The following is a 14,891-nucleotide window of genomic DNA, read 5'->3' on the forward strand; positions in this document are numbered from 1 at the left end:
TCTGGAAAACCTTGAACTTCAAATTGAAGTAAATACACTTCTCCCAACTCTCATATCTCCCTCTTTAAAAAAAAATCTGTTTTCTTCTGAGAATTAGAGCTAAGGCAGGTAAGTGAATATTTTCACTCACATGACATATTATTATGGGGTACAATAAATCTTCATTAATTTCAGGGATTTTTCAGATAAGTAATATGTCAAGATTATTACTGGCCATGGAAAGACAGAATGAATTCCCATAGTTTTATTCTTTTTCTAAACTCTCTATGTTACTAGCATCTACTATTTACTCAGTATAGTAAGAATTTAATTTGCCTTTCATTCCATACCTCCCCACAAATAGTCAATTTGATCAGAAACAACTAGAATTGCTAAAGAATTTTTTTGGCTTTTTAACTCAATCGTATAATTTTTATGAGACTTTTTTTTCTTCTTCATATTTTCTTGTTATGGAAAAAGGAACATTTGGTATAGTCTCACTAGAATTACCATATTGACTTATGCTCAGAGCTTGTTCTAGAAATAATTTTTACTTTCTATAACTAAAGGCCTGGTAGAGAGGGGCAGGTGACTTACTTGACTGCACTCTTAAAGCAGAAAACTTCCTTAATGTGAATGAGTAAAAGTCTGGATTCATCTTCTGTTCAAGATCTTCAGTACTAGGACTGTGGGATGACTGGTGCCACCTTGTGGAGAGTTGTAATAAGACACTGAGGTAATCATTTCCTCACTTTAGTTCTTAGAACTAGAAGGGGCCATGGGAGATGATTCTTTTGCTTCTTGGCCATCCTGAAATAACTCAGTCACATGCAATGCTTTAAAATATTTCAGAGAGTGATAGTTTCTAGACATTAGCAGTAGCTCATGCCAGAGCTTAAGAAGGATGATGATAGCAAACACAGCCTAATGTTTATCAGGTGTTGCTATGTTTCAAGTATGGTGCCAGGTGTTGTATCTCATTCCGTTCCTCAAGACTGTTTTCTGAAGGGACACTTGCCCTTCATTTCTATTTTCCCAATGAAGACAGTTAGATGAAGAAGTAACAAAACTTCTCAAGTGTACTGAGTAAAGTGTAGAGTTTTCTGGCCACTGAAACTTAAGGGTGAGATATGAACCAGTGTGGTCAGAATCTAGGCTTGTGCCCATCAACAATATCCTGAGGGCTGGGGCTGGGGCTCAGTGGTAGAGCACTTGCCTAGCATGTGTGAGGCACTGGGTTTGATTTGACTCAGCACCACGTATAAACAAATAAATAAGTAAATGTCCATCAATAACTAATAAATACTTTTAAAAAAAACAATATCCTGAAAATCAGTTACTGTGAGTAATAACATTCAATGAAACCCTGCTTTCCAGGTTAAATCCTAATTGTAAGGATGCATAAAACCTCAGGATCATAATTGTCAATAGAGAACAGAGTATTGAGTAATACAGATGTATAATGCTGATAATTATCATGCCAGCCTAAGAAAGTCAGAAATGTTTGGGAAATCCAATATGCTTTATGTGGGTTCAAAAATATGAGTCTGGAAAAATGAAAGAGAAGAGGCAATTAATGAGTTTGGAAGGTGGTGTGGAAAATTCAAATTAATGAATTTGGAATGTGCAGCAGGGAATATTGGGAAATCAGATAGGTGTAACCATGATATTACTATGTAAGGGATTACAGTTGTCTCAGACAATTGGAGAAAAATCAGCAGGAAACAAGTTCTGAGAAACTGAAGAATGGAGGGAAGCATTAGTTGTTCTACATTTTTCTGAAATATGATACATCAAAATGAGCATAAGCTTAGTATAAGAGAAAACAATAGCCTATTAATGTAAAGATGAAAGAACTAATTGTTACAAAACACGATCCAAACTATTTTTTAAAAATTGAGCTTATTTTCCCAGAAAAACTATCTCATTCTTTAATGAATGCAGTAATTATGAGATTGCTTTGGATATATGTTACAATATGATGATAAGTTTTACGTTTTAACAAATGTAGAATTGGCATTCTCCCTTTTTCTTTATCTAACATGTAGAGAGAAGTGTACGGCTGGACCTTGGGATCTGGCTCTGAGAGCAAGTCAGCCTGCTGGATCCCCATCCTTTGCTAGTATGATACCCGGGGCCTCCCGGGGACTGAGAAAGGCCTCAAGCCCCACAATTCTTAAGGTTTCTAGCACATAAAAGGGGGAAACAGGCTTGCAAATACTTGGCATTTTAAAAGTGCTTGTATTTAATTACTTAATGCTCTATACTTAAAACAAAATGCATAGGTGAAATGACCCTATATGTGATAGTCCCCTGCCACGCTCAGGGAGTGTATTCTAAGATTGCCCATGAATTCCTGAAAACTATACATAATATGTTTTTTTTTCCCTATGTATGTGTCCTGATGACAAAGTTTAATTTCTAAATTAACCCATTTTGTCCCATTGTTACAGATGTGGAACATCTAAAACACTTACATATAGTATATAATATAATTATACAATAATGATAATATAATTATGTAATTAATAATTGTAATGATAATTAATATTAATTAACATAATAATATATGTTCTAGATTAACATTTCCAACCTATATTAATGCTCCTGTGTTAATTTTATTGAAATATTTATAAAATTAAAAACCTGAGGCATAATGGGTTAAGCACAGTAAGAAATTGAGAGCAATAACTACCAAATAAAATGGAACAATTGCAACAATATACTGTAATAAAAGTCATTTAAAATTTATGAATTACTTATTTATAGAATTTTCAATTCAATATGTTTGGCCTACAGTTGACCCTGGGAATCTGAAACCATTGAAAACAAAACCACAGGTAATAGGGGACTGTTATGGAATATCATTTGCAGATATCATCCAAAGTCTAATTGGGAGTCTTTCCTGAATGCAGGACTCAAATCCAATAATCCCCCTGAGCCCCAGGGCATAGTGTGAAGGAGCACTCCTGGGAGGTGAAGCCATCTGCGGGTCTTCACAAAGCCATCTTCTTCTCCTTTTTGGTCCCCTAATTGAGGGTCCCCAAGTATTTTGAGAGTCACTTCTCTTTCCAAAGGAGTCCAGGAAAAAAATGGTGAGAGAGTGAGTGTTCCCAGGTTGAGACCTGGTGACAGTGTGCATTTTACACTTAAGCTGCATGATGTTCATTTACATGTCATTTAAAAATGTTGCCAGTAATAATTAAAGTTTTAAAATGAATGAAGGGACTAAAAACAACCAGTCACAAAACAATCCTTGTGCCTCAGGCACTTAGAAAACTTAATCACTCTGAGTGCTTTTAAGCAACTGTCAAAAGTTTTGTTTGGAAAACTGTTGTTTGAGGGAAGATAATTAAGGCAATTTTTAAAAGAACTGTGTTCTCAGTCAGCTTTAGCAAGTCTCATTGAAGAGAAGGGAAGGACCTTTAGCCTGTGGACTTCAGGTCTCTACCATATATCAGTAGGACCTGGTGTTCTTAGTGCAATTAAAAAAAAAAAACTATTTGTCTAAGCAAATGCTTTCCATCATTTCAACACTCTCTATATATCTTAGAACATAGCAAAGCAACATATCCCTAGTTGCTTAATTCTTAATAGTTGAAATCAAGAAGCAACTCAATTGTTCATCCGAAGATGACCAGATAGACAAGTTGGGGTGTACTCAGGCAATGGAGTAGCACCTCCAAGGCACAGATGAATTCTCAGTCATTATGGTCAGTAAAACAGCTGAAAGCATCAGGCAGCATATCATTATGATTTCACTTACAGGATGTTCTAAGGGCAAAACTAAGCCATTGTGATAGAGGCTTTGGTGGGTGGGGAAATGATGGGCATACAGGACCTCTCTGAGTGAGGAGTACATTGTTAGTGGGTTGGGACTACACTGGTGTTGACATTTGTCAAAATTTATCAAATCACACACTGGGAATAGGTACATTTTACTCTATAAAGCATACATAATTAAATGAATAAGAAAGAGAGACAAGAGATGGGAATGTCTTCACCCATTAGAAAAACCTTCAGATTATTGGGGTTTAATATAATACCTTCAAATATCAAGAATAGGCTCATTAAATGAGTGCTCATATGAGAAAGATTAAAACCTGCAAAAGCTCCCCACAGGCATGTTGTTAGTTGGCTCTTCAGTGTCCGCACGCAGATGTAGGAAAAGCATTCATGATTACTGCTCCCCTGATTTTTTTTTTTTTTTTAGTATTGAGGATTAAACCCAGGGGCATTTAACCATGGAGCCTCATCCCCGCCCTGCTTTTAAGTTGTTTATTTAGAGACAGGCTCTCCTTAAGTTGATCAGGGCCTTGCCCAGTCGCTGAGGCTGGCTTTGAACTTATGATCCTCCTGCCTCTGTACTTGAGTGGCTGGGATTACAGGCGTGCACCACTACACCCAGCCATGATTACCATGCTTAATGAATTGCTATGCTTCTTCTTAGAAAATTACAGCAAACACATCCCTTATAAGTTTTCTCTTGGCTAAAAGTTCACCACTCTACTAAAGGCTGCTCTCCTTGACATCCTCACCCCCCCCCCCCAGATTCTGTCTTTGTCTCTGTGCTTAGCACAAACTCCCCTGCTAGCTCGCCAGCAGTTCCACCTAAAACTTTACCTGCCCGCGCCCCTCCACGGCCCCCTTATTTTTTCCCTGTTGCTGGGAGGTCGTGAATGTCTCCAACCTGGTGGCCACACCTGCCTTCCAGGTCTAGTCTGAGATGTGCCTCAGGGGAAATGTCTGACCCTGGTGGACACTAATCAGAGAAGACCTCATCCTCATCTTCTGAAAATAGCCTCAGTGAGTAAGCTGACGCTATCATCTCCGGATGTTATGATGTTTACTTCATACTTCTTTTTTTTTTACTGGTTGTTCACAACATTACAAAGCTCTTGACATATCATATTTCATACATTAGAATCAAGTGGGTTATGAACTCCCATTTTTACCCCAAATGCAGATTGCAGAATCACGTCGGTTACACATCCACAATTTTACATAATGCCCTATTAGTAATTGTTGTATTCTGCTACCTTTCCTATCCCCTACTATCCCCCTCCCCTCCCCTCCCATCTTCTCTCTCTACCCCATCTACTGTCATTCATTTCCCTCCATGTTTGTTATCCCATTCCCCTCATAACCTCTTATATGTAATTTTGTATAACAATGAGGGTCTCCCTCCATTTCCATGCAATTTCCCTTTTTTTCTCCCTTTCCCTCCCACCTCATGTCTCTGTTTAATGTTAATCTTTTCTTCCTGCTCTTCCTCCCTGTTCTGTTCTTAGTTGCTCTCATTATATCAAAGAAGACATTTGGTATTTGTTTTTTAGGGATTGGCTAGCTTCACTAAGCATAATCTGCTCTAGTGCCATCCATTTCCCTGCAAATTCCGTGATTTTGTCATTTTTTAGTGCTGTGTAATACTCCATGGTGTATAAATGCCACATTTTTTTTATCCATTCATCTATTGAAGGGCATCTGGGTTGATTCCACAGTCTAGCAATTGTGAATTGTGCTGCTATGAACATCGATGTGGCAGTATCCCTGTAGTGTGCTCTTTTAAGGTCTTCAGGAAATAGTCCGAGAAGGGCAATAGCTGGGTCAAATGGTGGTTCCATTCCCAGCTTTCCCAGGAATCTCCATACTGCTTTCCAAATTGGCCGCACCCGTTTGCAGTCCCACCAGCAGTGTACAAGAGTACCCTTTTATGCTGCCTCCAGGAGACACATCTGATTGGAAAAGACATACACAGGCTCAAGGTAAAAGGTTGGGAAAAAATATACCATGCACATGGTCCTCATAAGCAAGCAGGGGTGGCCATTCTCATATGGAATAAAATCGACTTCAAGACTAAGTTAATCAAAAGGGATAAGGAAGGACATTATATACTGTTAAAAGGAACCATTCACCAACAAGACATAACAATTATTAATATTTATGCACCAAATAATGGCGCTGCGATGTTCATAAAACAAACTCTCCTCAAGTTCAAGAATCAAATAGACCACAACACAATAATCATGGGTGACTTCAATACTTCATACTTCTATGTGGATGCGCTTGCTGGATCACATCCCATGTCTACTGTGGTTGCCCGTCCAAGTAGAGGAAAGACCATTTTCTAATTCTAAATTTCTTTCTACCTTCACTTCCTTCATAACACATTTTTTTTTTAATTACAACATCCAATGGCCTTTCTTAAGCCTATTGGAAGTTGACATGAGTTGCCACTGTATTTGTCTGGAAGCCAAAGAAGAGGCTCGAATTGATGCTTCTTCCCCAAGCAGCTGATCACTGCCTTTGATTTAATCTAAATCACATTCAGAGAAAGTTTAGTTATATCCAAATGGTTCAAGATCAAGTTTATCCTTCTTAAATAAATTTAAAACACCCTCTCTTTAAAACAAAAGCATGTCTGTACAAGACGAGAATAAAGAAGTTCCATTTGCCTATTTTTTTTTGTTTTAGAAGAAAAGTTTCATTTCTGTGGCTAATTTTCTCCCAAGGGAAAGTATTTTTAAATCTGTTTTTTTTTTTTTTTTATAAAAGCAGTAAAAAAGATTTTTACAGCATGCATTATTTTATGTTTTTGTTTTTGTGAAATATTAAGGAGGCACACTTTTATTTCTCAGTATTTGACCTGGACTTGGGGTAATTCTCATGTTTTTGTTCCATATGGTGATTATCATATGCCGTCTATGTATATTTTATATTTTGTTTTCATAGTTCAGTTACATTCCTATGTCTATTTGTGATGCAATTTTATATGTCCATTGTCTCAAAAAAGAGTTCCTTTGGGAAAATTTTTTAACTTTGTAAGATAATCCATGCAAATTCATAAGTTTGAATGATTTTTCCACATGGTACCAATAAGAGACTCAGTGTTCTCTTTGTGCCAATTATTCGCCCCTGGTTTTATTATGATCATAAATCTTCTTCAGCTTTGGTGTCACATTTTTTTTCATCATGTTACTTTTTTTTATTAGTTGTAGATGGACACAGTACCGTGTTTTATTTTTATGTGGTGCTAAGGATCGAACCCAGTGCCTCACATGTGCCAGGCAAGTGCTCTACCACCGAGCACAACCCCAGCCCCTGGTGTCAAGTTTTGACTCTGCCTCCAGTGACCTATGTCATGAATTTTAAAATTGGACTTAAAAAAATAGTATCATAAAATTTAATTGTAAATAAATTTGTGCTTTAAAAATATATGATAAAATTTACAAATAATATTATTTAAAAACAAATTGCTACCTAAATGTTAGCAATAATTCCTATTCCTGCTAAAAATCACTGGGGCAAATGAGTTGGAAATGTAACTTATCTGTTCCTTAAGCCAGTTATTGTTTCTATTTATATAAATGAGAGTCTTAAGAGATATCAAGGAATAATAATAGTCTTCTATTTTGTCCCAGTGGGGACATTCTACATGGTAGGTGGACCAAATCAAGGCTGTTACTGCCCATTAATAATAGTCACGCTGTCCCACCAAAGGGAGACAGGTACTGCTGGGTGGATGCACACCCTCACCCCCTCCTTCCTGTCTCCCCCTCCTCTGTCTTCCTCCCAACCTACAAGGCCACAGACTTCTGCCACACTTTTGCTTTCAAGTCATTCATTTGGGCTTGATGAAGACTATCTCCAGATTAACATTGAAACTGTGAATCCTTTCACCCAGAGTCTCCGTTTGAGTTTTGCTAATGTCCCATCAATGTCTTTGTTGCAGAAGGATCTAATCCTGAATTGTGGATCCTCTTTCCTTGTTGTGTCACTGGAGACTCCACCAAACCAGAGCAAGTCCTTCAGTGGCCTTCATGACCTTGACACTTGAAAAAATAAAGGTCCTTGATTTTGTAGGATGATCTTGAATTGGGGTGTTTGCTGTTTCTTTGTGACTGAACTTGGGCTTTGCATTTTGGGGTACACTCTCATAGCAGTGATGCTGTGTTCTCCCCAGCGCAGTCCATCGAGTGACATGTGATGTTGGTTTGTCACAGCCCTGGTGATGTTAACTTTGATCACTTGAATATGGTGGTCATTCACTGCATTTCTTTAGGATAAAGTTAATATATCCCCCTTTACAACTAGCAAGTATTTTGTGGAGAGAAATTCTGAGCCTATGTAAATATCTTTTTATTCTATCCAAATTCAACTCCTGTTTTAGTGTCCCTTTTAGTTTCTTGTTATTAAATGAATGCCAAGTGGTGATCTCTAATTCTTCCATTTCTTCTACATTCATCATTTGGTTTACTACTATTAGGGATAGCTTTCCCTTCTCTGCATTTATATATTCACTAATCTGTTTATATTTCTGTGGCTTCCTATTGTATTCAATAAGATATAATGTGGCAGTATTTGATGATCGTTTTCTCAGTTTGGGCTATAGGAGGCCCCATCAAACTGGCTACTAGAAACACCACTATGTTAGCCAGCATTTTGATGCTGTTGTCAAAATAACTCACAGAAAAACGGGAGAGGAGGAGAAGTTTATTTTGTGCCACACTTTCAGAGGTTGAATCTGTGGTTGGCTGACTCCATTGCCCTGGGCCTGAGGTGAGGAAGAGCATCATGGTAGAAGGGGTGGTGGAGGGAGGTTGCTCATTCATGATGGCCAGGAAGCAGAGAGAGGAAGGAGAAGGGACCACTGGGAAGACGAACCCTTCCAGGGCACACCCCCAGTGAACTGCTTCCTCCAGTCACCGCCCCAGTCCTGTCAAGCTAGGAGGGACTGAGTGGGCTACAGTCTCACAATCCAATCATTTCACCTCTGAACACTCCTGTGTTCACCCAGGAGCTTTGGAGAAATGCCTCACGTCCATCTTTCTTCCAACACGTCTTTACTTTGTGAAATTACAAGATGTCCAGGGTCATCATGCACGTCTTGACACAGCCTGGCTTCAGCTATTTCCTTGAGAAGTCAAGATCTGGACAAGTCAAGGTTTGGTGACCCGTGCTACTGGTGACGATGCTTTCAGACCCTCTCAGAGAACAGAGCCACAACATATTAGACATGCATGTTTTAAAAGAAACACATAGACACTCTTGCTTCTACATTTGCTTCTCTCCTGTCCATCCATCCATCCATCCATCCATCCATCCATCCATCCATCCATCCATCCCTCTCTATCCATTCATCCAATGGAAATCATGAATCCACACTGATATATTCAAGTTTAGTCCAATGCCATAGGGCTTATTCTAGCTTTCCATCCCTTTCAAATTTGTAACTGAATTTTCTGGTGATAGGACCCATGACGCAAATTAGTTTTAAAGCATTTATCTCTTTATCAGTGCAGCTATAAATAGTAGCCTCTGCCTCTTGTCTTGGCGACAGACCTCATGTAAGGCCCTGTGATAAATTCTTGCTGCATTATCAGCTAAATCTTTGCCCTTTGGTGTAGACACTTTACCAATGTTGGTTAGCTCGTTTTCCATCTCTCTCTCTTTCTCAACACAGACACACATGCACACATATACACACATACCACAAGCACCATTTGTCGTTTAATGGGTAGGGAGGCACTGACTACTTTACCCCATGGGTGAGATATAATCATAAACTGATTTGATACAAATTAAATGGACTGCATCTTCAATTAGTAAACAAGTTAAAGGCTGTTGTAATAGAAATGACTATTCTTCAATGCTTTTCTAATTTGATTCCTTCTCAAATAATGACAATGTTTAAATATAAGTTAATTCTTCGTTATTAAGAATCATCTATGTGATTACCCTCAATACACTTTTAATAATCTTAAATTGAGTTGAGTTTTACAACTTTTGATGTGTATAGAGCTACTGGCTTTTCACAAGAGCGATTTCCCTTTATCATAAGATATATGAAAGCATGAGATTCACATCATGTAAAAAAGATAAAAACCACAACACTAAGGTGTGCACGGTGTTTGCATAAGCCAAAAGATATTATGCAAATAACTAAGCCAGACCTTCACATTACCAGAGAACAGTGTGTATGTATTTGCTGGAAATTGTATTGGAAGGCAGAGTCACTAGAACGCACACAGCATGGCCATATTGTCAAAATCTGTTGTACAGCTTTCTAAGGAGTTGGTTTGCTGACATCTATGACTTTACTATTTCTTTATGAGATATTTGTTGTTCAGTGGCTTTCTCTCTCTGATCTGTGCACCAGTATTTGCATGCACACTGGAGACTACTATGTGAATGATGTTTCTTATTAGTGAAGCATCTATGCTGATTCCTCCTTGCTCTGTACCTGGTATCCTGATTATGAGAAAAGTTCAAGCTCTAGTACTGGCACACTGAAACATATTTATGAACCTTTCTTCTGTGTTAATGCCTCAAGATTCTTTATAAAATTGATCGCTCAATTGGGGTGAGACATCCACAGTACAGTAGGAATGCAGTTAATATGCAAAGTGTGATAGATGGCCAGGCTCTTAAAAGCTGACCTCTTCTATCAATAAGCCTCTGTTTCTGCTCCGAGTAGCAGAGTTGCATTACTTTTGAGACATATTAGCATTAGCACATGGAGATTTTATACCCCCTAGAGTTTGGATTTGCAATGCCCCTAAAGGCCATGTAATAAAAGTTTGATTGGCAGCCTGTGGTGCTACTGAGAAGTGGTGGAACTTTTAGGAGGTGGGGTCTAATGGGAGGATTCCTCAGAATGGGGAGTTCCCTGTTTTTGCCTCCTGGCCACCATGAGCTGAGCCTTTTTTCTTTGCCACACACTTTTTCCATGATCTTCTGCTTCACTGAAGACACAACAGCAACAGATGTTGGGGATGTGACTCAGTGGTTAAGCACCCCAGGCTCCAGGGTTCAATTTCCAGAAAAAAAGTACACACTGAAGATTCATTGCACTATTTTCAAATGGTGTCTTGAAAGTTTGAGGGAGGGGTTGACGATAAATATTCTGAGGAATATAAAACCCCAGGTTCACGATCAAGAGCCTTATGAAATGGAAGGAAGGAAATCAGGAAGGAAGGAAGGGAGGGAGGGAGGGAGGAAGGAAGGAAGGGAGGGAGAGAGGCTTATTGATAGAAGTCCAAGCAAGCATGGACTTGAACTTCTGAAGCCACGAGCCAGAACAATTTATTCTTATAAACTGTCTCAGGCATTTTGTCACAGTGACAGAAATCCGATTAACACAATACCTAATGGTTTGGCTGAGTAATTCAATGAGTGTAATAATCCTTAGCATGTTTGAGTTGGGACTTTTGGACAAATAACATTTGCCTTCAAATATATTTTGCTTTGGGACACATCTGAATCCCTAGGCTGTGTGTCTAATGTGTGGATTTTCACTTGGTAGGAAATCAGCATAAGTGACTCTCTATAGACTGTAGCTTGGTACAGAGGTATTATTCTCCTCTGGTAATTATAGTAACAGTTACTTGAAAAATTATATGGCTAAGAGGTATTCTTCCAACTTCAGAGTTCACAAAACTGTCTGTGATATCACATGTCAAGGTCAATGGTTCAGCGTGTAATACTTTCTCTACTCTCAAAACCAAGTATGGTTTTGCCTGGTGTAGTATAGTTACATGGAAGTTGTTGATAAATTGTTATGTTGGCTTCCATTACCATCTCCCTCCCTCCCTCCCTCCCTCACTCCCTTCCTTCCTTCTTTCCTGATTTCCTTCCTTCCATTTCATAAGGCTTTTGATCTTGAACCTGGGGTTTTATATTCCTCAGAATATTTATCGTCAACCCCTCCCTCAAACTTTCAAGACACTATTTGAAAATGGTGCAATCAATCTTCAGTATGTATTTTTTTTTTTTACTGGAAATTGAATCCTGGGGTGCTTAACTACTGAGTCACATCCCCAGCCCTTTTGATTTTGAGACAGGGCCTCACAAAGTTCCTTCAGATCTCACAAAGTTGCTGAGGCTGGCTTTGAACTTTCAATCCCCCTGCCTCAGCCTTCCAAGCTACTGGGATTACAGGCATGTGCCGCCGTGCCCAGCAGTATGTACATTTCATGTTTTAAAGAATCATGGATGTTCTTCTCTGTGTGTTCAGCACTTTCTTCTCTTTCCTTGTCTGGCACCCATCTTGGCTTCTACTTTCATGGTTCCTAATTAATTGCATCTCTCGATAGCTGGGTTATGATGGTATAACTACAATCAGAAAGACCTGGGCTGACAATTAGCTCTGAAAACCACCATCTGGGTCTGTGTATTCTTAAAAAAGGGAGCAGGAGTAATGGTACATATTTTGCTGTTTTATTGTATAAGTTAAGAGAGAGAATGTATTGCAGTGCTCAACCCAAACCAGGCATACAATAAAAGAACCAACAAGCGTTAGAATGCCATCCCACAAGGACTGGGATTTGGACTCTGATGTTTGCAAACATCAGTGGTAAGTACTGATAAATGCACATCAGCGGTGGCTACTATTCATCCGCTGAGTTGGGCCTTCCCACAAGACTCTGAAAATCGAAGGTGAAGGGTGAGCCTATTACGAGTGCATCATCCCATATATGAGGCAGCTAGTGATACCTACAGAGGCAGAGCCTCAAGTGATGGATGGGTTTCACGCAGTATTTCTGTGGCAACAAGTTCAGAAAGTGACAGTGTTTGTTTTGTCCTTCTCAGGTGTCCTGTTTTCACTGGTGGTGTTGCTGTATGTCATCTGGGTCCAGGCAGTGGCCGACATGGAAAGCTATACAAGCATGAAAATGAAAGACTGCTTGGAGTTCACCCCTTCCGTCCTGTACGGCTGGTCATTTTTCCTGGCTCCAGCTGGGATTTTTTTTTCTCTGATGGCTGGGTTGCTCTTCCTACTCGTTGGACGACATATTCAGATACATCACTAATCAAACCATTGCCACCGGAATTTTTTGAGAGATTTTTAAAACAGAGCTTATTTGTGTTTTCATAATGGTATCAACATAATGTTAATTGATGTACCTTTTGTTATCTTGAAGGAATCATTTTACTTGTTATTTCCTCTGTAAGAAGGTTCTAGAATTTCTCTGAATACCAATATGTTTGCATCTTTTTTAAGTACTAGCAAGGACTTAATCTCTAGGGAGCAGGTAAATAGGCCTTCTTTTCATTTCATATTTTGGAGTTCACAGGGATTGCAAAGGTCTGACAGTAGCATGCGACCCTTACCTGGTCAAATCAAGGTTGGTTTAAAGTCTCCTTGCTCACATTCACTTCTGCCACTGATTGAGGAAAAAAAAACTTAGGAGAATAATTAAAGATGGAAAATAAATGTCAGAAAATGTATTTCACTTCTTCTCTACCCACATCCATATCCATGTACCCCATCGACAGTCTCCTGTAAGCAAATTATTCATTACTTAAAAATAGACTGCAGTTGTTCCTGTTAACAGGAGCCAGGGACTCCTAAGTTAAAATGGGCAGCAGCAAAAGAAACCAAGAGTAAGTTTATTCTTTCTACTTTCTTACCAACAATAGTTTGATCACCTAACTTTATTCTCCTAACTGTACATGCTTACACAAACCTTCAACTACATTTAAAAGCAGTATATCTGTATACCAACTTCTGTATACTGCAGAAGAGAATTTTATGAATTTAAAGGGGATTAATTATGTAATGTAATATGTTTTAAAATATGTAAAAATCAAGCACCTCAGCTTAGTACATAATTCTATTTGATATTTTAAAATTCCCACTTAAAAATTATATTGCTAAGATTTTCTGCCTGTGAAAATTTATCGATGAAACATGCTTTTAATATTCTCTAGCTATAAAGTTTCAAAATACTTCCATATGAGGATTATAATAGTCTTGCTTTATGAAAGAACATGAAATGTTAACTCTCCCCCAGATTTTGTGGGTTCCAATTCTTCTGCTCACTTGATTCCATTAGTTACTGCCCCTCAATTTCTTCATCTTTACCATAGGTGTGTTAACATTTACGGATCCACAATTTTCTTTAACCTCCTGGAAGAAAAGGAGTAATTTCATGTGATTCACGAGCACAGACATTTGCATGTCAAAGATGTTTGTTTGGCTCCAATGTTGATTGAAATCAAACCCATCTGAGGGGCACAGGTTGTGTTTTTCATTCTGGAAGCTTCCATCAAGGAGAAATTTGGAGCCAAGGAATGGAGGAACAGCACAGCGCAAGAGCTTTGTTGGAAGCTGAGTTTCATTTTGCAACTGTGGTGAGATGGAAAGTGGGACTGAGGCAGAGGAATGGTCACCTGGATGATGCTTTGGGAAAGACGGACTCTCCCTTCGCATCCAGCTGTTGCTGCAATGGAGAACGTCCGCTAGCCCTTTCTGTACATCATATGCTCTATCATTACTCCTGTTTTCAGGGGAGGGAACTTTGGAGAAATAGCAGGGGTCTGATCTATCTACATAACCAGGAGGGCATTTGAGTAACAGGACCTGCCTGTAAATATAATAATTTTTTAAAAGCTCCAGGGGTTTAACTGGTTTCTCAAGTCATTTCAGTGATATCATAAATGTGCTTTTGCTGGAACTTTACCTTTGTATTTTTTTCTGTTTCATTTTTATATTGCTCCATTTACTTCTTGGCTTTTTTGGCTTGATTATCAGAAAATTAACTATGGGTTCTGTTATGCTTAATGCCTGTGATATGGTGGCATGCCATTAAGTTTTCCCAGTGATACTGAGATGTGTTTGATTAGTTCATGTCATTTGAAAATACAATTCCTTTTCATAGAACTGTGGAGTGAAACCTTTTTCTGGAGTACTGTATGCCATTTAGAGTTCATGTACAAACCTGCTTTCGGTAAAGATTTGAATGTTTCTAAATTTCAGATGATTACCCTCAGTTTCTAATATCCTTAAGTGGCTACCATGTATTTATCATAAGGCAGTTGCCTGAACAGATGATGGGTATGGCACTTTTACAGAGAGCCACAACTTGGAGAGTCTTTTTGAGTTGTACCATGTCCATCAAAATTAATTT

General features: G+C 38.6%; 1 protein-coding gene across 1 annotated transcript in view; it reads left to right on the forward strand.

The window, feature by feature from the left end:
* The window catches only part of TMEM182 (transmembrane protein 182), a 49,253-nt gene extending 34,609 nt beyond the window's left edge, over window positions 1–14,644 (forward strand). Inside the window, exon 5 of the mRNA XM_081264868.1 lies at window positions 12,571–14,644. Coding sequence (XP_081120994.1) covers window positions 12,571–12,791 — 221 coding nt within the window. The 3' untranslated portion in view covers window positions 12,792–14,644. The remainder of the gene's footprint in view (window positions 1–12,570) is intronic.
* Window positions 14,645–14,891: the final 247 nt, after the last annotated feature.

The sequence above is a fragment of the Spermophilus citellus genome (assembly GCF_964194105.1).
Source record: "Spermophilus citellus genome assembly, chromosome: 13".
Classification (NCBI taxonomy): Eukaryota; Metazoa; Chordata; class Mammalia; order Rodentia; family Sciuridae; genus Spermophilus; species Spermophilus citellus.